The sequence below is a fragment of the Phascolarctos cinereus genome, unplaced genomic scaffold (genome assembly GCF_003287225.1).
Source record: "Phascolarctos cinereus isolate Bilbo 61053 unplaced genomic scaffold, phaCin_HiC Scaffold_726;HRSCAF=1367, whole genome shotgun sequence".
NCBI lineage: Eukaryota > Metazoa > Chordata > Mammalia > Diprotodontia > Phascolarctidae > Phascolarctos > Phascolarctos cinereus.
The window spans coordinates 72,059,058-72,083,803 of NW_027556098.1; the positions used below are offsets into that span (position 1 = coordinate 72,059,058).

Below are 24,746 nucleotides of genomic sequence, written 5' to 3' on the forward strand. Positions count from 1 at the left end.
TCCATGACTTTTGCTGTTGTTGCTGGAGGGGGGGAGAAGAAGGCAATTGGGGTTAAATGACTTGCCCAGGGTCACACAACTAGTAAGTGTCAAGTGTCAGAAGCAAGATTTGAACTCATGTCTTCCTGACTCCAGGGCCAGTGCTCTATTCACTGTGCCACCTAGTTGCCCCTTTTCCATGACTTCTTAGTCATTCTTTTCCATCTCTTTCCATAGATCTTTCATAAAAAAAAAAATAGGCTGGAGGCCTCCCTCCTGTTCTTTTTGTATCTTGTGAAGTGGTACTTGTGAAGTAGCAATGTAGCATTTAGTTTGCTTCTGCCATTTTTCATTTTCACAAAATGAATAGCTCAACTCTTTTTCTGGTCAAAATGTCCTTGATAACATCTGATATCATTCTATAGACCACTTATGCAAATTATGCACCTTTTCATATTTTTCTTAAGATTGCTTGTAGTGTTGACTATTCCAAGACCATGACATTCTAAGTCACAGCCATGTAGCATCATTACATCTACAGAGATCATACTCCAAAGCCTCATCATGGCATGGAGGGTAGCTCTGGATCCTGGAAAACTATGACAATGGAACTTATGTTCCAACAGATTCTCATACTGAGGGAAAAATAGTTAACCCATTATATAACATAGTTCACTGTGATTATGATGCCTGTGCTCTGTATGACGTATTATAGCAGTTTCATTCACTGATTTATCAAGAGTAATAATTAGAATAAGATTTGGAGCTAGAAGAGTCCTTAGATCATCTGGTTCAACTTCATAATACAACTAATGAGGAAAGTAAGGCCCAGAGAAGTTATATGGCTGGCCTATGGTAACATAGCTAATTGATGCAGAGCTGAGACTGGAACCTACATCCTCTAAATCCTCATCCAGTGCTCTTGCCAAGCTAGAGCTTCCCCTGTACTTTAATGGATCTATAAACTCATCAATGTGCATAATCTCTCCATCACGACACATTCATGCCTTTTCACCCCCTGTTTTGGTTCTCCCACATATACTCAAGGAAAAAAAATTACCCCATATGAGAGTGGAATTCGAGTGAGAGGAAGAGTTTCTTCAAGGCAAAAATTCAGTAGACAGAATCCACATATAAAAATACCATATATTTATTGCTCTTTACAATTTATATACAGTATCCAATTTGAACTTCAGAAAAATTCCATATGGTAGGCTATATTCCTTTATTGCCATTTTTCTGATGAGGAAACATTAGCTAAAATCATACCACTACTAAGTAATGGCAGGACCAACGCTCCAGTTCTAGATGGCCTAACTCCTAAGCAAGCACTCCTCCTACACTAAACCACATCTATCAACAGATATCTAGGCAAAATTTTAAAGCAGGCTTTGGTTCCTGTCAAATTTGGCACCATTCTCCTCTGTCCCAATCTCTAAGTAAGCATCTCCCCCTACTGCAACTTTCTCTCTTTACCTCTATGTATATATACATAGTTAGAATATTACCTCCATCCCCTACTTCCTGTACCCCCTCAAAAAAAAATGAAAATTCATCTTTCCAGTATCCTACTCTAGGAAAATAAAGGACAATGGTAGGGACAATGTAATAACCCATGATGAATATGATAAACCTCCACTCTAATGTGTTAAGCCTAGTCCTGATGGCTCTCCCAATTAACAGATTCTTCAACTGTAGCCTTTTATAATTCTAGAGATACTACCTTAATTTTAGAGTCTTTTAATTATGACAACATATACCATGAATGCGACAGTGGAGGACTTAAAATTTTTTTAATGAAGTTTTGACCTCACTATGCACAAATGCTCCAATCCTGAACAGATGATTATAGAAATAGAATGCTTAACAAATATGGAAGAAAGGAAAGAGAAGGGGGTTATTCAAGTACAGAAACAATGACCAGAACAGAAAAAAAGTACCATTATACAAAATAGCAACTAGAAAAATTTCTAGTCAACTTTTCTATATAGAGTGGTTAAAAAAAATTACGACAAAGCCATAAAATATCAGTGACCATAAAATGACAAATGACTCCATACAGTCCCATCTGCTAATGCTTAAAAAGCTTCAAACTATTATAATAAAATTGACTAATACTTTTCAGAAAAGCTCAACACAAGTAATATTTACATGTTGATATTACAAGCATATGTAATTTAGTGTATTTTCTTTAACAATGCAGAAAATCCTTCTTAGGACTTAGGACTTCAAGAATTGAAATGATGGAAAAAAAACCTCCTCACCCTGAAGCCAACCTGGTGAAGAGGCTGGCTTCTAACATAATGTAGATCTTCAAATGATAGACACATTTCGCGGGTTGGTAAACTATGCTAGAGTTTTAGAGCACAAAAATCTATCCCATGGTAAGTAATTTAATGGAAGAACTTGGTTAATAACAACAACAAAAAAACCCCACACAATTAAGTGACCAAACTGAGTTGAGGAAGTTTTGAAAACAACGACCTATGTATACTGAATCCACTGGTCCCAACAACAAAATGGTCCCTCCCTAAAACCTATTACACTAAATACTTTTCCAAGAAGTTTATACTCTGCACTCCAAACAGATGCATGCCAATACTAACTCTAAAGATAAAAAGGTTGTAAATCCTTCTCATGACAAAAAGCATTTGCAACATGACCCAAGATTAATTCTTTTTCACTTAATAGAATAACAAATTGAGGAAGATAAGAACTTTCTGAAATTATATATCATTATATTTCTCTTTAGTAATTCAGCTAAACACATCTAGTTAATGAGTATAAAAAGATTTCCTGAGTTGTTACAAAAAAAACAGAACTTTGTGTACATGTGAAATTCATTTGACCCATAAGAAAAATTAGACTACCTTACAGTTACCATCAGTCTTCACCAGTGCAAAAATTCTTAACTGAATCCAACAAGTAGATTAATAAAAACAATAATCTTTGATTGGCAAATACCAGAAATTTAAAAGCTTCCTCATACATGATTGTCACTACTCATTTCATTCTTAACAGGGGAAGAGATTAACAATTATACTTCAAAAAAAAATTATACTTTGAGTCATGATTGCATCACAGGACACTGAATGCAGTAACTTCTGGGAATTAGCTCAAGAGTCATTCAATATGTTTTAAGAAAACAATTCAGCATATAGAAACTATGTCTTAGTAGCTGTACCAGTCGGATCTTGTTTGGGGCACAGAAGATCATTTTTAAGCACCATCCTCACCTTCTTATCAATTATTCTATAAGAGCTCTACATTCTCTACTCTTCATTAACTATATCAAAAACATTACAAGACGGCAAAGCACCATACCAGATGGCATCTTACAGTTAAGATGAAAATATTTAGAATTGGGGCAGCTAGGTGGCACAGTGGATGGAGCACTGGCCGTTGGGAGTCAGGAGGACCTGAGTTCAAATCCAACCTCAGACAATAACACTCACTTAGCTGTGTGACCCTGGGCAAGTCACTTAACCCCAACTGCCTCACCAAAAAAAAAGTGATGGAGAAATAAGGCAAACAGAAGGAAGTTTAGTTAAGAATACAAAAGATGAATCCAAATTCATGCACCACTGAGATGCTGTACTTGAGTAACATGAACTTAGTAACCATTCCTTGTAGAAGACAAACCATCAGGTTTTGACCAACAATTTCAATTCAATATACATTTGACTAGAAAGTCTTATGTTATTTATACATCTTATTTAAATATGAATTAGGATTATATCTGTATGTGTAAAAATGGAATATTAAGCTTATCTTACCCAAAGATTAGATTACCCAAAGGATACTGAAGAGATTTGGAAAGCAATACAACTATCTGTTGGTAGTTTTCACATATGTCAAACAAAAACTGGACTGAAATTCTCTATTAGGATCAAACTAGAGATTAAGAAATGAGGCTAATCTTTGAATCAAGAAACTAACTGCAAATTCCAATAACATAGCAAAATAGTACTGTACAAAAAGTTCTATTAATATTTATCTATTGAAAAAATCATCTGTGGTAGAAGAAATAAACTGAATGGAGAGGTTAAAAGAAGGTGAATATCAACATTTTAATTTGCTGGTAGTCAGACAATATCACTAAAAGCAATAAGCAATTTCAAACAACTCATTTTTTAATAAACTTAGTAACACTGATACTAGTTCAGTTTTAGGTCATTTAAAGCATATTTCCTTACTGTATAAAAACTCAGATTAGTCTCAGAGTGGATAGGACCATAAAAATGTCATAAACGCTAAATAAAACACTTATTTTATTTATTTGTGTAGTGCTGTCCCGAGTAGAGAGGGAAATCATCTGTTCCTAGCAGTCAAACTAATGGAACCGAAGTGTCAAGAGTTTTCTGAAAACAAGAAAGTCAGACATAAATAATGCACAGTAATAACCACTGACCAAATTCATATTTTTTTCTCTTAGCACTCCTTTTTATCGTTAAGAATGACAGTGCAATAATGATTCTTTCTACCCCTCTTCTGGGAGCACCGTATTAGGCTACCACAGTCAATGACACAGTTTTCACCCCCAACCCAAGGACATCCAGAGACCAAGAGGCCAAATTTCCTTCACGCAAAGTCCTCTTGCAGGACAACCTGCAGGTCACACGTTGTGGCCCAGGCAGCGCAGAACCTCGGATCCGGGGGCAAAGTTTCCTCCCCGCTTCCACACATCCACACCCCCTTTCCACATTCCGGGTTCCCCGTAATTCTGTGTTTCCTGGAGCCAACAATGCAGCATGGGGGGTGGGGGGGTGAGAAGTCTTATTTCACCAGGCCCCTTTCGTACACGAGCGTGCCCCGGCGGGAAGGGTGTCCTATACAAGTCATGCCCGTGCAGGAAAGAAACAAGCGGGGGCAGGGCTGGGGGCGGAGGAGCAGGGTGCGAGGGCTCGAGGCGCGGGGCAGCCACACTCCTGAGGACGGTCATCGCCTCCCTGCCCAAGGGACGCCCTTCCCTTCGGCCGCCTGAGGCTGACCCAGGCTCGGGCCGGGGGTGGCATGGGGGTGGCTGGCGGGGAGCAGGAGGGCAGCCGCCCCTGCGCCCTCGCCCTTCCTCCCCCGCGTCCCTGTCACGCTTCCCCACCTCCCAGGCCACCTCGCCCCGGCCGCCCGCCTCCTCCCCAGGCCCCGGCATCCTCCTCATGTCATCCCCGGGTCCCGGGGCTCACCAGAAAGCGCGTGGAGCTAGTGCCCTGATCAACGGCCCCCACCAACGGCCCCAACACCGCCTTCTTCGCGGCTGCCATGAAGCCGGCTCTGACTCGGCTGGCGCTCGCGGCGCGTCTCCCGGGCGACTGGGGGCGGCGGGCGACAGGGGGAGAGGGACGAGCACAGGCGGCGGCGTAGCCGGCGCGAGCTCTCAGCCTCTGCCGCTGCGGGTGGAATCCTGGGCCGCGGTTGGGACCGCCCCCTTTATCCACGAGGCCCCCTCCCACCCCTCGGCACTGGGTCCTCTCCCCGCCCCCTCCCCAGCCTCCTGCTCCCTGCGGTAGCGCTCCACTCTGGCCCCGCCTCTCGCCGCCCCGAATTCGCCGGGCCGGAGGCGTGACTGGGGGCGCTGTCAGCGCGGCTGGCCAATCGCGTGGCGGGCGTGGGGGGAGGGGCGGGGACTAGGGAAAGCTCCGGCGTTCCTGTAAAACGTCAAGAGAGCGGGAGCTGGGGCGTTTTGGGGAGGAGGCGTGGGGGGCGGGAGAAACGCCTAAGCGGCTGGTGGGGCGGGGGGGGATTGATGCCGGGGGCTAAGGAGCTGTGTTTCCCTTTGAATGGCCGGTGGGGGGTCGTTTAGCTTAGGGAGCATATGGCCTCGGGAATAGAAACCCGCACCCAGAGGCACCCGCTGTGCTCGGGACTGCACGCGTCCTCTGCTGGGCTCCCAAAGTGCAGAACGAGTCGTTCTCGCCGCCACGCTGTGGGGGTCCACGCGTGGGAAACTGCGCTACTTGCCTAGGGCAGGGAGCTGAGACCTCCCAGACGCCTAAGCCCCGTCTAACCTAAATCAATTCTGTGAACTCTGAACTAGGGAAGGGCAGCTGGTCGCCAGCCGCATCCTTCCCACTTGCATACTTGTGAGGTTGAAGCAATAAAAATGATTTAAAAAAAAATTTTCATTTGTATATCACTCTACGCTTTGCAAAGTGTTCCATATAATCTAATTTATGAGCTCTCAACCCTTCCCACACTCAGTTTAGCCGTCTTCTCAGAGACAGAGCACATTTTTCAGCGTTTTGAGGACAGGAGGAAAGTGCTCAAAGATGAACGCTTTCACCAAGAAGAAGAACCGATGAAGGTCCCAGAAAACATAATAAAACATACTATTCCTCTATTCCCCCCTCTCCCCCTCTCCCACTCCCGAAAAAGAAGACAGGTTGGGAGCTATTAAGGTAGTATCTATAAGATATAAGATAATTCATATACACTGATAGATTTTGCTAAATTGTTTTTCTTTGTCACAAGGTGTGGTTCAATCTGGAGGGTGTAAATGCCTTTGGTGATTTATTGATAAAAGGTATCAATAAAAACCATAGTAAAAAACAAACAAAGAATTTAAGCCCTACAGGTTTCCTTCTCTAATTCTCTCAGGAAGACCTCAGTCTTAGTATTTAACAAATGTTTGACTGACAGTTCAAAAAAGGCCTCAGACACTTTCTTGCTATATGATCCTGGGAAAGTCACTTGACCTCTTATAGTTGAGTTAAGCATTATAGTTTCCTCAACTGTAAAATGAGGATTGTAATAGTTGTGAAGATCAAATGAGATAATATTTATAAGGTACTCAGCATAGCATCTGAAACATGCTAATGTTTCTTAATAAATGTTAAGCATTTATTAATGCTTAACAATCTCCCCCCCATTAACTATGGTTTTCAAGGTAGTGGAGGCAAAAGAGAATCTCATTTTCTACTCATCTGACTGTTTAAGTCATTCTTATATCTCTTGCTGGAGCAGCTAGGTGGCACAGTGAATAGAGTACCAGGCCTCGATTAGAAAAACACATCTTCTTAAGGTCAAATCTGGCCTCAGACACTTGCCCTAGATGGGCAAGTCACTTAACTCTGTTTGCCCCAATTTCCTCATCTATAAAACGAGCTGGACAAAGAAATGGCCAGTCTTTGCTAAGTATTTTTGCTAAGAAAACCCTAAATGGGGTCATGAAGAGTTGGACATGACTGAACAGCAAAAACAGTAAAGTTAATGTTTATAGATGGTCTAAAAACTGTGTGATCTTTAACCTATACTCCCTTTTCTGCCATGCTGTTTCTGCCAAAACTGTAAAAGGATCACACACACAATTGAAGACACAAGGAGTTGCATATAACTGAAAGACTGAACAACAAACCTCCCCCTATAGAATATAAACTCACATCCTTTGTTTATCCTCAGATCCTTAATCTTATTCCATTTAATACAATTTGTTGTCAAATCTTTGTCTTCATCTATTTCCTATAAATCCCTTTCTCTTAACTCATATAGCCACCTCCCTCATGAAGATCCTCATTATCTCTTGCCAGGACTACTACAATAGCCTCCTAGTTTTCAGATTTGTCTCTCTCCTTAGTCTCTTTCTACTCCAATCCTTCCTCCATTTATCTTCTAAAGTGATTTTCCTAAATAGGCCTATACATGCCACGACCTTCTACCCCTACTCAATAAACTTGCACAGTCTCCCTATTAACTTTAGGATCAGATATAAAGTTCTTTGGCATTTAAAACACTTCACAACCTGGACCCTGCCTTCCTACCTTTCCAGTCTTCTTACATTTTACTCCTAAAATACAGGAAATCTATGATCCACTTACTCTGACCTAGTTGCTGTTGCTAGTAAAGGATACTTCATCTCCTTCCTCTTTGGGAACTTTTGCATTGCATTCCACATCTGTGCATTTTGGAATCTCTATTCTACTTCAAGATTGGGCTTAAGTGGCATCTTCTGCAAGAGGGAAGCTTCTGTTTTCCTCTCTAAAGTTACTTTGTATCTATTTGATGTATCCTGTATATGTTTACATACATATATATGTATATATGTGTGTATGTGTATTCACAAGTCTCCCTTAGAACGTGAGCTCCTGGAGGGCAGGAACTGTTTGTGCTTTCCTTTCCATCCCTATCATTTGGCACAATTGTTGTTCAGTCATGTCTGACTCTACATGACTCCTTGGACTTTGTCCATAGAGTTTTCTTGGCAAAGTTACTGGAGTGGTTTGCCATTTCCTTTTCCAGTGTGTCCCGATTTTACAGATAAGGAACTGAGGCAAATAGGGGTTAGGTGACTTGCCCAGGGTCACATAACTAGTAAGCTTCTGAGGTCCCATTTGAACTCAAATCTTCCTGACTTCAGGCTCTATCCACTTCACCACCTGTCCATCACATTAATTACTACTTCCAGACTGACCCCAAAAGAAAAAAAAAGTTTGTTTCTACTTTCTCTGTTAATTGACATCTTTTTCCTCTTGCTTTTCCAATAGTAAATGCTTGGCAAATGTTTATTTAATTAAAGGTCCTGTTTCTTATTGCTTATCCTCCCTTGTTCTCTTACCTCAATGTCTTTAACAGTGTTCACTGTGGGAATTTCATTACACTTTCCAGGTGTGATTGCAGAATTTTCCTTTGGAGATGGCAGATTTGGTGTGATATTGCAATGATGGGTCCAATATCTCCATATTTCCAGTTTTGTCCTCCAAATGGGAGAGGGTTAAGTAGAAACATTAGATTAACTTGACCTTTCAAACTTCAAAAGATCTTAACTGTAGGATTTACATAGAAAATGATTACTTGGTCCTGGGAAATACTGGAAGGAAAAAATGTCAAATCCTGGAGTCAGAGAGCTTGGGTAGAAATCTTAGCTCTGGTGCTATTCTGGAACATTATAGTCTATCTCCCCTCCATGACTTTTCATAGGCTGTCTCCATACCTACCTTTGCCTCTTCAAATCCCTTGCTCCTTTTAAAACTCTGTTCAAATGCTACTTCCTACAGGAGGCTTCTCTTTTCCATAGCATCCTTTCCCAGTTGTGACTGCCATCCCTGCCTCCCCACACTAAAAATGATTTTGAATCTACTTTTTATATATTTTGTTTTTAAGTATCTTTGTGACTTTGAGTAAGCCATTTAATCTGTCTTGACCTCCATTTTCTTATTTGCAAATTGAAGGGAGTCATCAATTTAAAATTGAAAAAGACCTTTAGAAATCATCCACCCCAACTCTCACATTTTAGCGATAAGGAAAACTGAGACCCAGGGAGGTTCAGTGACTTTCCTAAGGTCACCAGTAGCAAAGCTGAGATTCAGATACAGATCCTGTTCTATGATATTAGGATCCCAACAATTAAAAAAAAAACCAAACTCAATAAGTTCAAATAGTCACAGACTGCTCATTTTTTAGACCAGTAATATATTTTAGTTTTTGGTGGAGAGAAGTTATTACCTGTTTAGCAGGAGACAGAACTCAGAAAAGAATCGGAGGGGCAGCTAGGTGGCACAGTGGATAGAGCACCAGCTCTGGAGTCAGAAGGACTTGAGTTCAGATTTGACCTTTGATACTTACTAGCTATGTGACCCTGGGCAAGTCACTTAACCCCATTGCCTAGCCAAAAAAAAAAGAAATTGTAGTATCTTTGAGAAGTGAGTTGATGAATAATTCTGAGATTTGCTCATTTGCAGTTTTCACAACAATCCATGTTCCACATCACCTTCCATTTAACATTTAAATCTCTTCACAATCCGACTTTTTAGAGTGATTTCATTATACTCCCCCCACTCAACAAACTGGACTACTTTTTGGTCCTTGTACATGGCATTCTATCTCCCAATTTGGTGCCTTGTCATAGGCCATCTCCATGCCTACTCTACCTCTTCAAATTCCTGGCTGCCTTCAATGATCAGTTCAAGTGCTACTTGCTACAAGAGGCATCTCCTAATCCCCACTAGTTGTTACTTACTTCCCTGCACACCAGAAATTATTTTGTATTTACTTTGTATTTTATTTTGTATTTAGTATCTTTGTACATGTTTTCTCATCCTAGTATATATAAAGTGTCTATAACAGACATTTGGGATACTAAGACAGAAATGAAATAATCCCTGCCCCTCAGGTGCTTACACACCACTGGGAGATATCACAAGCAAACAAATAAGTGAAAACAAGGTAATTTGAACAGGAAGAAAGTATTTCCACCTGGGAAGATTAGGTAAATTCCTTGAGGATAAGAACTGTTTCTTTCTTTCTTTCTTTCTTTTTTTGTCATTGTTTCACCAGAACTTAGAATAGAGTCTGACAGATAGTAGTTGCTTATTCAAGACAAAATTAAATGGAAAGGTAGACAAAATAATTCTTCTTGCAGATACTCTATGACTGCTTTTCTAAAAACAGAATGGAAGAAGTAAAGCAAAAGAGACATTATTTAGAAGGCTAGCTCATCCTTTCCTATATTCCTAGAATTTATTAATCAACTACTACATGTAAAGCTCTGAACTAGGCATTTAGGACACAAAGACAGAAATGGAATAACCCTTGCCCCTTAGGTGTTTATGTACTACCAGGAGATATCATATGTACACAAATAAGTGAAAACAAGGTAATCTGAATAAGAAGAAAGTATTATCCACTGGAAAGATTGGGAAAGGCAGAGAAGATGGCACTAACCTGAGCTCTAAACGAAGTGTTTCCCATGAGCTGCTTTGCTTGATTTTGAGTCTGTGAACATTATGCTTTCTGCCAGGATAAGCTCAACACCAGAAATCTTATTCTTTCCAAAGCCTCCCTTTATAGAGGGGAATCTTTAAAGAATTTCCATTCTCTTCATTTCTGCTTGGTTCCAACTTTGAACATCATGCTCCTGAACCATACCAGGTACCCTGTGGCCCATCCACTCCCCACTCCCAGCTTTCTTTTGTGTATTGTCTTTCTGTGAATTGTATTGAATCTCCAGTGCTTGGAACAATGCCTGGAACAGGCAGTTAATACATTTTTATTGATTGGCTGACTGACTGAAAACAAGAGATTGTAAATGGTGAAGAAGGACTATGTAACAAGCATGGAGGATAGCCTGGGTGAAGGCTTGGAAATAGTTGATAAAATACCAAGTTCAGGGGACACTGAGTAGGCCCAATTTAGATGGAACAAAGACTAAAGAAGAATATGGTAATTGTAAAAAAGAACATTTGGAGCCCAATTGTGGAGGGTTTCAAAGAACTGGTATTTTATCCTACAATCAAAAGGAATCCACTGAAGATTTATGAGCATGAATCATATGGTCAGACTTTTGTTTTAGGAAGATATTTTGGCAATTCCATGGAGAGTGGATTAGAACGGAAGCAGGAAGAATATTGTAATGAAAGACAGAGAGAGAGAGAGAGAGAGAGAGAGAGAGGAGAGAGAGAGAGAGAGAGAGAGAGAGAGAATATGAGAATAATGAATTGATATTAATAAGAACCTGAACTAGGATAGTGACTGTGTGTAAGTGGCTAGCTTATCTGACAATCCTTTGCAACTGATTAGTTATGGGAATTTAAGGAGAGGAAGGAGTAAAGTTTGACCCTGAGGTTGCATTACTAAATAACTGGAAAGATGATGTCTTCAGCAGAAAGAGGCAAATGTGGAGAAGGAGGAGAGGGGCAGAGAGGGGAGGTGAAAAGTTTTATGTGGGATAAGTTGAGTTTGAGATATTCATAGGACATGCAGGTGCATATGTCTGACAGTAGTTGGCAGTGTGGAACTGGAGTTTAAGAAAGACATTAAGAATGATGTATAGATTTAGAAGTCTACATAGGGCTAACCATAGGATCTATGGGAACAGATAAGATCAGTAAGAAAGAGCAACTATAGAGTATGAGAAGATGACCCAGTAAAGGGACTCAGAGGACCACCATAGTTAGAAATGGGTGAAGGCAGCAAAAGAGACTGAAAAAGAGTTGAGGGAATGGTTGATAATGTCACAAGCTACATAGAAATCATAGAATCATAGATGCAAAATTAGAAGGAGCCTTAGGCATCAATGACTCCAACCCCTGAATTTTCTGAGATAAGAAACAGAGATCCTAAAAGGTTATCTGATTTACCTAAGAACATACAGGTAGCATGTAGCAGAGCTAGGATTTACACTCAGGTCCTCTGACTAGTTGCTCAGGGTCAGCTAGAGGGTGCAGTAGTTAGAGGTCCAGACCTAAGTTAAGAAGACCTGAGTTCAAATGTGACCTCAGACACTTACTAGCTGTGTGACCCTGGGCACGTCATTTAATCCTATTGGTCTTGCTTTCCTCATCTATAAAATGAGCTGGAAAAGAAAATGGCAAATCATTCCAGTATCTTTGTAAAGAAAATCTCAAATGGGGTCATGAAGAGTCAGATACAACTGAACAACAACTTCTGATTTTAGATACATTTCTATTACCACAATAGCATGTTGACAATCCATATTTTTCAATCTGTTTTATACTTTGTTTCACATAGTAGAATATAAGCTTCTTGAAGGCAAGTATTGTTTTAGGATAGATACCAACATGAAAATATTAACTGAACACTTGATTAGGTTTTAAAGTAGAGGCAACATATAGCTAAGTACTGCCTTATTATTAAACAGCACAGCACAGCACAGCACAGCACAGAGGATTGATTGAGTGTTGAACTTGGAATCAGGAAGGGTTTCAATCTTTTCTTAGATACTTAGTAGCTGTGTGACTCAGGGTAAGCCACTTAACCCTTTGAGCATCATCTTAGTTTTCACTTCTGGAAAGTGAATGGGTTGGAATCTATAAGTCTAAGGTCCCTTCTAACTTAAAATCTATGCTCTTACAATATTCATTTTCATTCTCTGCTGTGTGGCAGACAAGATTATCTCTTTTTCTAAGTATAAGGTAAGGAAGGACTATCAATGACAAATTTCTCCCTGATGGGGAGCTAGGAATTCTAAGAATTATTTTTTTAAAAGATAAGAGTGATTTCCCCCAAACTCCAGTACCTTCAACACCTCCTTCACACACAACTTTTTTAAAAGTTTATATGGTTTTCTTGTATTCAGTTTGGGTAATCTTTTCCAGGGTTAACTCTGTTTTTGTTGGTAGATGATTAAATGAAATATATAAATATTCACTGTGGGCATCTCCCCACTTAATCAACTAAGACTTAACTAAAAAGTAATCTAATACTAAACAATAACCTCTATGGGCATCCTTGAGGGACACTGTAGGAAGTTATTTTAATTTGAACTTAAGAAGCATTAGAATAAAACATCTTCCAAGTTCATTAGCTCACAACCTAAGTGTCATATTCAACTCTACTCTCTCTCACCCTCTATATCTAATCTGTTACCAATTCCTGTTGATTCTACCTTCTCAGCATGTCTTATATATGTTCCCTTCTCGTCTCTGATATTGCTACCACCATAGTACAAGCTCTTATCACCTCAGGCCTAGACTATTACAGTATACTGCTGGTTGGTGCATCCTCCTCCACTCAGTTATCAAATTGGTCTTGCTAGAGTTCAAGTCTGCATCACAACCTCCCCTCCCCCACCCCACCCCCATTCAAATAAACTCCCAATAGCTCCTTTATCACCTCCAGAATCAAATAGAAAATTTTCACTTTGGCATTTTAAACCCTTTCACAACCTGCCTCCATCCTACCTTTCCAGTCTCTTTAAACCTTATTTACCAACTCCCCATTTACTCTGTGATCCAGTGATATTAGCCTTCTTGCTATTATTTGTGCATAACCATCTCCTAATCTTATACATCTTCACTGGCTGTTCCTCTCTCTCTCTCTCTCTCTCTCTCTCTCTCTCTCTCTCTCTCTCTCTCTCTCTCTCTCTCTCTCTCTCTCTCTCTCTCTTTCTCTCTCCTCATCTCTACCCCCTTGGATTCCCTGGCTTCCTTCAAATCATATCTAAAATCCCACCTTCTAGAAGAAGCCTTGTCCTGGTTCCCTTTAATGTTAAAACTTTCCTTCTGAGATTATTTCCAATTTATCCTTTATATATCTTCTTTGTACATATTTGTTTGCATGTTTTCTCTCACATTAAGTCTAAGCTCCTTGAGGGCAGGGGCTGTTTTTGTCTTTCTTTGTATCCCCAGTACTTAACACACACTTCCGTGAACACTGTGTTTAATAAATGCTTATTGATTTGACTTAACATTTCTTCATTTCTAAACCATCCTTAAAATCATGAAAGGTTGTCACAGTGTTGCCCCAAATAAGCAGAAATGAGAAGGCTTCTACACTTGCTGTGACATTATGGAGCTTGGACCCCTCCCCAGATCCCTGCTAGGGAAAAGTAAGAATCTTCCCTAGGGGTGTCAGATTCCATTCCAGAAAACTGTCAGATGCTCCAAAGGCATTTGAACATAAAATAGTCATTCAGAAGGGCAACGAACAGAACAAATTTACTTAAAGGTGTTTTATAGGGCAAAAATGGAGCTGCTCCTCTGAGTAAAAGCAATAAAGAGCAGAAATAATCTTCATCTCCCACGCTGTTCCTGAATTCCCTGGGGTAGCAATAACAAATCATAACAAAAAAAATAATAACAACTCATACCGATAGAGCATTTTAAGGTTCACAAAGTACTTTCCTCACAACAGCCCTATGAGGTACAAGTGAAGAGGTCTAGGGGTTTTGGGGTGCTGGGACCCCAAGATCACGGTACCGGGCCCTGCTGAATGAATTCAACTCAAATCTTCAGCCAGAGGAAAAATTTATTAGTGATAAATCACATTGACCAGGTGACGCCCGTAAAGACGAACAGGCATGAGAGGTTCTCAGCCTTTTGAGCGTGAGATTCTCAGCATCTGAATGAGGGCCAAGGTGGATCTTAAATACTAAAGTGACTTTGGGTGGCCAGAGAAGGGGGTTGGGGAAAGGGTCTAGGTAAGAATTCTAATTGGGGAGGTCAGAGAGATTGAATAGACAATGGGAATAGATAATGGAGGGAACAGGAAGGCAGAAGTTTGAAAGGCATCTGCACAAAATCAAGGTGGGGCTAGGACTTTCAAAAGGAGATAAAGGAAGGCCTTTCTGGGGCCTATAGACAAAAGGGAGCCTAAGGCTTTCAAAGGGAGATGAGGGTCTGGGGCCTGTGAGTCAGATTCCCTTTGAGGCTAAGGGTGAAGATCTTGGCTTGGGCCCTGCCCTCATCACAAGTATCATTATTATCATTATACATGAAGAAACTGAGACTTTGAGGGGTTAAGTGACTGAGTGGGATTTGAAAACAAGCAAAATGCCAATAAGGAAAATTAATGCATTGATGGCTTTTGAGGCAGAATTTCTAGTAGATCACAGTAAGATGGTACTTCTGAGCTCCCTTGGTTTTGAAAGAAAAGTAAGATTGTCTTTTTTAATTTGCTTATCTGCTCCCAAATCCAGAATTCCCACCAGGAACCTCAATTTGACTTTTAATTTTAATTAAACTTAATTAATTAATTTGACCATTTTAATTAATTTGAAAGTGTTCAACATATTGTCTGTGTAAGTTTTGCTGAATTTTTAAATCTTTCCTATTGCACAAGAGTGGGAGAATGGAAAGCAAATGGCATTACATTTCTTATAATGTAGTTATTTTAGCTTTCTATGTCTTTTATTAAAATCCTATTTATGTAATTCTCTATACATTTCACATTTGTTTAAGTTCCTCTTATACTAACTCATCAAGAATCTACTTTTTAACTTAAATATTTTGCTCTAACCATATTATTCTTTAGTCAAAGGATATAAGCAAACATTTCCCAAAAGGAGAATTGAAAACTATTAACAACTACAAAAAAAGATTGCTCCAAATCACTAATAATATAGAAATCCAAATCAAAACAACTCTCAAGTTTTACCTCACATGTAGCAAATTGTATAAAATTATAAAAGATAGAAAGAATCCATATTGTGAGGCTGTTGGAAAAACCAGTACATTAAGGTACAGTTAGTGGAGCTACAAATTGATCAATCATTATAGAAAGTTATTTGAAATTATGCTTTTTTTAAAAATCAACTAAAATGTCCAAAGGCTTTGACTCAGAGATCCCTGTATTAGACATACACCCCAAGGAGGTGGCAAGTATTTTTTGAAGTGGCAAATATTTTCTCTAATTAAGTCTTTTTGTTTAGGTAGGCTTTTTTAATTTATTATTAATTTTCATTAATAGAATGAAAACTTAGAAACATTAACAGAAAGAAGGAATTAAGGGATCAGCATTTTGACTAGACTGAAAGACCAAGGCTTTGCCCAGGGTGTCATACCTCAGGGTATTCTATCTATCCCCTCTCTCCATCTGTGGTTCTGTGGTACAACTGTTTCCATTCCTTTTCTCTGGCTTTGATTTACCTCCCCAACTCCCATCCTTCACCCTGTTACATCCCTTTTCCAAGGCCCAATGAGTTATTGTCATATGTGCTGCACATTCTTTTTTTAAATTAATTAATTAATTTTTAGTTTTCAACATTCACTTTTTTAAGATTTTGAGTTCTAAATTTTTCTGCCGTCCTTCCCTCCCCTCACCCCAAGAAGGCAAGCAATCTGATACAGGCTGTACATGTAGAATGATATTAAACATATTTCCACATTAGTCATGTTGTGAAAGAAGAATCAGAACAAAAGGCAAAAAACAGGAGAAAGAAAAAGAAGAAAGAGAAAATAGTATGCTTCATTCTACATTCAGACTCCACAGTTCTTTTTCTGGATGTGGATAGAATTTTCCAACATGAATCTTTTGGAATTGTCTTAGAGATCATTGTATTGCTGAGAAGAGCTGAGTCTATCAAGGTTGGTCATCACACAATATGTCTGTTATTGTGTACAATGTTTTCTTGGTTCTATTCATTTCATATAAGTCTTTCCAGGTTTTTCTGAAATCTACCTACTCACCATTTCTTATGGAACAATAGTATTCCATTACATTCATATACCACGACTTGTTCAGCCATTTGGCATTCTCCAATTGATGGTGTGCCACACATTCTTTTTTGTTTGTTTGTTTGTTTTCCTTTTTGGGCAGTTGGGGTTAAGTGACTTGCCCAGGGTCACAGAGCTAGTAAGTGTCAAGTGTTCAGTCTGAGGCCGGATTTGAACTCAGGTCCTCCTGACTTCAGGGCCAGTGCTCTATCCACTGTGCCACCTAGCTGCCCCTGTGCCACATATTCTTGCTAAACTCCAGGAGGGCCACCTTACCTCCCCCCAGCTTCTGTCTGCTTTTAGGATCATGTATTCTAGGGAATTGGCCTCCCCTTTCCTAGGGCAAACTTCACCTTCATATGATTTTGGTGAAGGTTGATACCTGAAAGCTACAGGAGGCCAGTGATAGAGCTCCAGACCTAGAGTCAGAAAAATTTCAAATCTGGCTTCAGACACTTACTGTCTGACTGTGTGACTCTGGGCAACTCACTTAACCCTGTTTTCTTCAGTTTCCTCATCTGTAAAATGAGCTGGAGAAGGAAATGGCAAACTACTTCATTATCTTTGTCAAGAAAACCTCAAGTGGGGTCATAAAGAGTAGGATGCGACTGAACAACAAGTTCTGATTTTAGATCCGTTTCAGTTACCAGTATCATTGCCAAGAAAACTCCAAATGGAATCATAAAAGAGTTGGACGTGACTGAAATTACTGAACAACAACAACAAAACAGGAGGCCGGGGATTTTCTGCACCCTAGCCAATAGCAGGCTCTGAATTATTCACTAGGGTCTCTTCCACACCCCTGCTTTTGGCCAAAGCATTGGAATTCCCTTTTATGGCCCAGGGAAGAATGAGTCCCTTTGCTTCAGTAGTATGGTGATAACATTGTATTTGATTAGAGTGTCCTTGCATTTCTTTGTTCTTTGAGCTAGCCTACTGGTTCATGGGACTCAGATACCATCATTCTGGCCCAAGAGGGGCAGGCACTATGGGAACTCTTTCCCCAGAGCTCTTCTTAGCAACGTTCCCTTCTGCTGGGCTTTAACATATGTCCTGCCAATTCATTCTCCAGAACCACAGGCACCTCTCTCTGACCTACTGGCACATCCTAATACTCCCTGGATCTTGTCACCCTCCTAGAGGCTACACCAGGCCTTTCTATCTACCCTGTAGCTTAACTCTCCTAAAAGTCTAATTGCCTCCTCCAACAAGAATGTGAGTTCCTTGAAATCAGGGATTGTCTTGATTTTCATTTCTTTTATTTTTTAAAGTAAATATTTATTGACATATTTTATTTCTATATTGCCTAAAGTTATCCTTGCATCCCTCCCCTTCCTTTCCCAGAGGGCCATCTCATGCATATAACATTTTTTTTTTGAAGAAAAAGAGGAAGAATAGAAAAAAATCAGCAAAATCAATACCTCAAAAATTATATATCTGGCAATATATGCAATGTTCCACATCAATAGACTCCCTCCCAAATACTGCAAAAGAAGAGGGGGAGGGTATCTTTTTAAAAACTCTTCTTTGGGACCAAGTTTATTCTTTATAATTTTGTGACATTATTTTCTATGGTTTTATGGTACTTCTTTCAATTTATATTGTTACATGCATTGTACATATTGTTTTCTTGGCCCTGCTTACTTCACTGCATCAATTATTAAAAACTTCTGTGCTTTACTATATTCATCATATTTCTTATTTCTTGTGGCACATTAATAGTCCATGATAGTCATGTGCCACAATTTAACTATCCCCTAATCAATAGGTATTTATTTTGTCTACAATTCTTTGTTACCACAAAAAGCACTGCTGTAATTATTTTAGTGTATATATAGCCTTTCTTTTCATCAGTGATCTCCTAGGGTTATATGACTAGCAAGGGAACTTCGGGATCAAAAAGTACGGACATCTTAATCAAAACAGTTTATTCACATAATTCCAAATTGATTTCTAGAATGTTAGTAAATAAGTACTACCTTTCCAACATTAACTAGTTGAAGATTTGTTATCTTTGCCAATTTGGTAACTGGTTGTTTTGATTTGTGTTTCTCTTATAATTAGTGATTTGGACCATTCTTTAATATATTTGTTAATAGTTGACAATTTTTTACTTGAGAAATGTGGTTTTCTTTTCCCATATTCTTTGACTACTTATCCATTAGGGAAAGGTTTTTCTGTCTTATTCTCTTCTTTTCTATTTCAATCTCCAGTGTTTAGCACAGGTCTTGGAACATATTAGGCACTTAAATGCTTTTTCATTCCTTCCTTCATTCATTGTTCTGCATAGTATTCTTTTGGCTTTTTTTTTTTTTGTTACTCTAATTAACTTCATGCAAGTCTTCCGACTTTTCTTTGAATTCTTTATTTGGATTCATATTCTACTTCAGACACTTACTAGCTTTGTGCCCCTGGATAAATCCCATCTTCTCTGAGCCTCAGTTATTTTTTTCCCCCATCTATACAATAAAGTAAAAATGGCACCTATGTCACAGTGTTATTGTGAAGATAAAGTAGTTATCCCTTTCACATCACAACTTCCCCCTTCGTGGTTTTGATATAAATCGGGCAGGCATAAGAAGTCAATTGGGAATTTTTGTGGAGTTTTACAGAAGCCACAGAGGACATGTGAAGGCCAGCAGACTACACAGAAAAAGTTTAGAAACTCAGAAATGAACAAAATATATGTATAGTATTGTATAACAAATTTTACAATAAGTTACTATAAACATCCCATAAAAGCAAATGAAAAAAATTCAGACTTCTCTGGTATGAAGGGAGGGCCAAAATTTTTACTGAGATTTTTCAGACTTTGCAATGCTAAATTGCAGTGCAATTGCAATTACAAATGCTAAATAAATGTTGACTCTTTATTGTTGCTATTAGGCTGTTGTAGGGCCTGGAGTCAGAAAGACTCATTTTCCTGAGATCTGGCCTCAGACACTTAGTAGCTGTGTGACCTTGGTTAGTTTATATTTTTTAAGCATTTGTTCATTTCATTTTTGCTTTATTGACACAATTAATTAGGTAACGTTGTCTAATAACTTTCTTTATGCCTCTTTTCTTGTCATTTTTCATTTATTGGATTGGTAATTTGATTTCTACTTTAAAAACTCAGATTAGCTAATGGCTTACCTACTTAGTTATTTTAAAAATAGCTTCCAATTTTAGTTTTTAATTTTGCTTATCATTGAATTTCACAATTTCTATTCTTGTACTTGGTTGGGTTCTTTGATTTGTTGCTTTTCTAATTTTTTTAGTTATGTGCCTAATTTAATGAAGTATTCTTTCTTTTTTTCTGTTGCATGTGTCTAGAAATAAATTTTCCCCTAAGGTGGCTCTGGTATATTGTTGCAGAATCATTTTATTTAATGAAATTATTTTTTTGATGATTTTTCCTTTGGCTTTTCAATTATTTAAGTAAATGAATCAATTCAAATTTGAATCCTTTCTTCAAAGGCCCTTTATTGATTATAATTTTGTTAAGTTTTGATCAGGAAAGAGTGTATTTAATATTTCTGCTACTCTAAACTTATTTACAAAGTTTTTATGCCCCATCACATAATCAATTTTTAAAGTTACCATGCAATATGAGAATTAGGCATATTCCTTTTCATTCCATTCAATAATCTCCAAAAATTTATTATGTCTTACTTTTCTAAAATTTTATTTAGGTTTTAAGCTTCTTTCTTGATGATCATTTTGTTAGATTTGTCTACATTTGAAAGAGACACATTGAACCTATTGATTATGATTTTGCTGTTAATTTCTCCCCTGTAATTTGATTTACTGTCCCCCTAAATTCTTAGATGGTATATCATTTGGTAAATAGATATTATTGATGTATTTTTTCTATCTATGGTGTCTTTAAGCATAATATAAAAGGCAAAGCCAAGATGGAAGAGTAACAAGAAGAAATACAGTAAGCTTTCTCCCTCAAAAAAACAAAACAAAACAAAACATCCTCCACATCTTCAGAGACCTAGAAAGTATACCAGACTGAATCCTGGTGGAGAAATCCAAGAAAAAAGTTACAGTGAATCATTTTTTCATCCCAATTTGGCATAGGGAGAGAGAGAGAGAGAGAGAGAGAGAGAGAGAGAGAGAGAGAGAGAGAGAGAGAGAGAGAGAGAGAGGTTTGTGGACACTGAGGAAGAGGTCTGGGGTGAGTACCCTTGAGCAAGAGAAAAGCTATGCACCAGGGCAACAAGAGGTCCCTTGATCCATACTGAAAAATTGTTATGGGAATAGTTGTGCTTTGTTTCCCACTACCATTTATGTCCTAGTGTGCCTAGGGATGGTATTCAAGGGTATACCACATTGACATTGAACCATTAACAGCTATACTTTTTTTAATCCAGCCATCCAATCAGTTCTGGTTCCCTCTGATTATATTATTGTCTAATCTATGTCTTACCTCCTCTATAAGAATAGTATGAAATACTTTATAAAGATTTTTGCTAAAATCTGAGTAAATTCCACAGCATTTCCTCAATCTACTTGTGTTAAAAAATGGAAATGAGGTTAATCTGGCATGACTTGTTCCTAATAAAGCCATACTAGTTCTTTGCAATCACTGCTTCCCTTTCTAGATGTTTACTAACCATCTCCATGTTTCAGAATTTTCCCAGGAAATAATTCAAGCTCCTGGGACTAGTTTGTAAACCATTTCCTCATCCCTTTTTTTGAAAATCTGGACATTTATTTACCCATCGTGGTGGCATTGCTCCCATTTTCCATACTCTTTTACATGTCACTGACAGTGGCTCAACAATCACATCTAGTTCTTTTAGGACTCAAGGATATAGATCATCTGGGTCAAGTGACTTGAATTCATCAAGGATAGCTATAGCTATGTTCTTTTTTTTTTTAACCATTTCTTTACTTATCTTGTGTATTAACTCTCTGTTAGTTACTTTTGTTCTGTCATTCCAGTGTATAGGTCATCCTCCTTTGCAGAGAAGCAAAAAGAGAATTAAACAATAAAGTATTCTCACTGTTGTCAGTTAACATCATCCCACCCACCCCACACGAAGAACCTATCTTTGATCCTTCCTTTTCTCTCAGTAAAGCTAAAAATGAACAAAAAGAAAGAAAAAAAACCTCTTTTTTTGTTACCCATAGTTCCCATCCCTAGCTTCAACTCATTCTAAGCTTTACTATTCCAAAAATAGTTTCATTCCTGATGCTATTTTTACAAAACCACGCCATGTTCTTAGATTCATCTTCTGTTACCTGGCTTGCTTATATATTCTGTTCATTTCTTTAAAAAATCTAAGTTGATTGGTGATTTTTATCCAAATTGGTATTTTAAGACAAATCCCATTTTCCTCTCACTGGAACTGTTTCTCTTTGCATCATCAGAATTTCATTCTTGAGCATGTCTAATTCATCGCTGGTTAACTTCCTCTGAAGAATTTTAGTCCATAGGCTCCTACCTACCTTTCCTTTGAACCCTTTGAAATCTTCTTTCTCACAATATAGGTTGCATGTCAGATAATTTCTAGGATGGCCTGGTCATTCCCTCCAGCATATTCATTCCAGGAAACAGATACTCCCTGTTAGTGAGAATCAGATACTGAAAAGAGCTTCCCCCTTGTTAGTTACTCCAACCTCTGAAGGATGAAATCATCACTAAGACAAGCAAAGAAGTTATTAATTGCCCTGCTTTCGGCAGAGAGCTCCTAGATATCTGGATAAATGATATTGGCCATCCCTACTAGATCATGCCCCTGTGCCAAGTTTGTCATTTCTTTACCCAATTCCTTATCTCTTTTTTCTCTCAGTAAACTCCAGTGACTCCCTATTACCTATAGGATCCAATGTAGAATCTTCTATTTGGTATTTAAATCTCTTTACAACCTTGTCTCTTCCTATTTTTCTAGTCTTCATATGTAGCATCACCCTCCATGCCTTCAGTGGCCTATACATGTTGGCCTACTTGCTGTTCCTCATCTATGATGCTCCATCTCCTATCTTTCTTCCTTTGTAGTGGCTATTCTCCATACCTAGAATGTCTCCATCCTCATCTTCGAAGCTTTCTTTGCCCTCAGGATTCAAATTGCATCAATTTCTGCTAGAGATCTTTCCCAATAACTAAGCTGTTAGTGCCTTCCCTAATGTTACCTCCATTACACTTTCTGGGTTTTTTGTTTGCTTGTTTGTTTTTGGTACATTCCTCTATTTCTACACTTTGTCTCCATTAGGATGTAAGCTCCTTGAGGGCAAGAACTGTTTTCACTTTTCCTTTCCATCCTCAGCACTTAGTGCATAGTCTGGTACATACTAAGTGTTTAACAAATGCTTGATTAATTTAATGTAACAAACATTTATTAAATATTTATTAAGTAAAGGACCCTGTTTTAGACAACAGGGAAAGAAAGACAAAACAAAATGTTTGACTTATTTTTATATACTACTTTATAGAACAAAGAAGCTGACCCCAAACAAACTTATAAAGTATATAAATCAACTGTTAGGCACATTTTATTTTGGTTAGCTAGATGACACAATAGATAAAATACTGGATGTTTATTAATTCTGTGATCCTAAAGTGGAAAAAACATAATTAAAATACTGAAATTATATTCTTGCCTCTCTTTTTTTTTTTGGATATTTTATATTATTAATTTAATTCTCTTTACCAGGATTTAGTCCAAGAGTTATTAGACATTCAACCAACCAAATAAAAGTGCATATTAGAAAAGACTTTTAAAGCATATATTTTTAATTTGTGGGGCTCCATGTCATTCATATCCACATCAGGACACACTAATTAGAGATACATGGCAGAGACATAATGAATAGCACTTCCTTCCACATTTACATGTATATCATAGCTTTATCTTTTTTCAATTGCAGAGAAATTACCTCATATACTTTTGATGCAAATAGGGATTTTGAGAATGCTTATGTGATTGGTCAGAAATTGATTTAAAGGGAAGAGAACAATGATCAGAGAGAAAGGCTTTTGCTAGGAGAACTGGTGAAAAGGCTTTAGGATTTTAAGTGTGAACCTAAATAATGAAAGAATGAAAATCTGAGTGAGGAAGTTATATGAAAGGGGAACCAAAAAAGATATTGAGTTACTCAGAACAGGAGCTGTAAAATTTGACATAGACTGAAGACTAGGGATTGAATCGAGGTCAGAAGATACTAAATGTGAGACCAGAGACTAGAATATTAATATGCTGAAAGTTTCAGAGTGATACATTTTCCCTGAAATACCACCTTTTATATGAAGCTGTTCCTGATCCCTTTGGTTGCTGGTGCCCACTCTCCTCAAATTATCTTGTATTTTAATTCTGTGCTATGTTTTATATTCTAGGATATTTTATCTCCTAAGTGTCCTTGTGATTTCAGAAAAATATGTTTGTCCCAGAGATTCTTGTCATCAAGGTTGTTCTTCCTCTTCATTATATACTTATATATGTAAGTGCTGTCTCCTCCAATAGCTTATAAGCTCCTTCAGAGGAGTGACTGTTTCATTTTTGTCTCTGTCTTAGTACCCAGAATAGGGCATGGCACATAGTAGTGCTTAATAAATGATGGTTGATTGTTGACTTTCAGATTTCCAAAGAGTCATGACACATAGCAATCCTGTGAAATAGATATTTTGCTGCTCTCTTCTCCCCACCTCCCACCTCCTGCCATTTTACAGATGAGAAAGCTGAGTTTCACCAGGACAAATGGCAAAAGCCAGGGATCTGGGCTACTGAAATTTGTGGAAAGTTCAAAGACCCTTTTTTATAGGTCCCATTGTTCCATTAGCCCCATCATTTCCTCCTCTCAAATAAATGGTACCCCAAATCTTTTGGGGCAAGGGGCAAAAGTATTGGCTTCTGAAACTGCTTCCTGCAAAAGTGCTGTTACTTCCTAATAGCA

General features: G+C 38.4%; 1 protein-coding gene across 5 annotated transcripts in view; it reads right to left on the minus strand.

Annotated features, from left to right (window-relative positions):
- The window catches only part of GK (glycerol kinase), an 83,364-nt gene extending 77,967 nt beyond the window's left edge, over positions 1 to 5,397 (minus strand). For 4 of the 5 annotated variants that reach the window (XM_020980056.2, XM_020980055.2, XM_020980053.2 and 1 more), the window contains exon 1: positions 5,163 to 5,397. In XM_020980056.2, the coding sequence (XP_020835715.1) occupies positions 5,163 to 5,240 (78 nt within the window). In that variant the 5' untranslated portion in view covers positions 5,241 to 5,397. The remainder of the gene's footprint in view (positions 1 to 5,162) is intronic. The other variant, XM_020980057.2, reaches the window with a different exon arrangement.
- Positions 5,398 to 24,746: the final 19,349 nt, after the last annotated feature.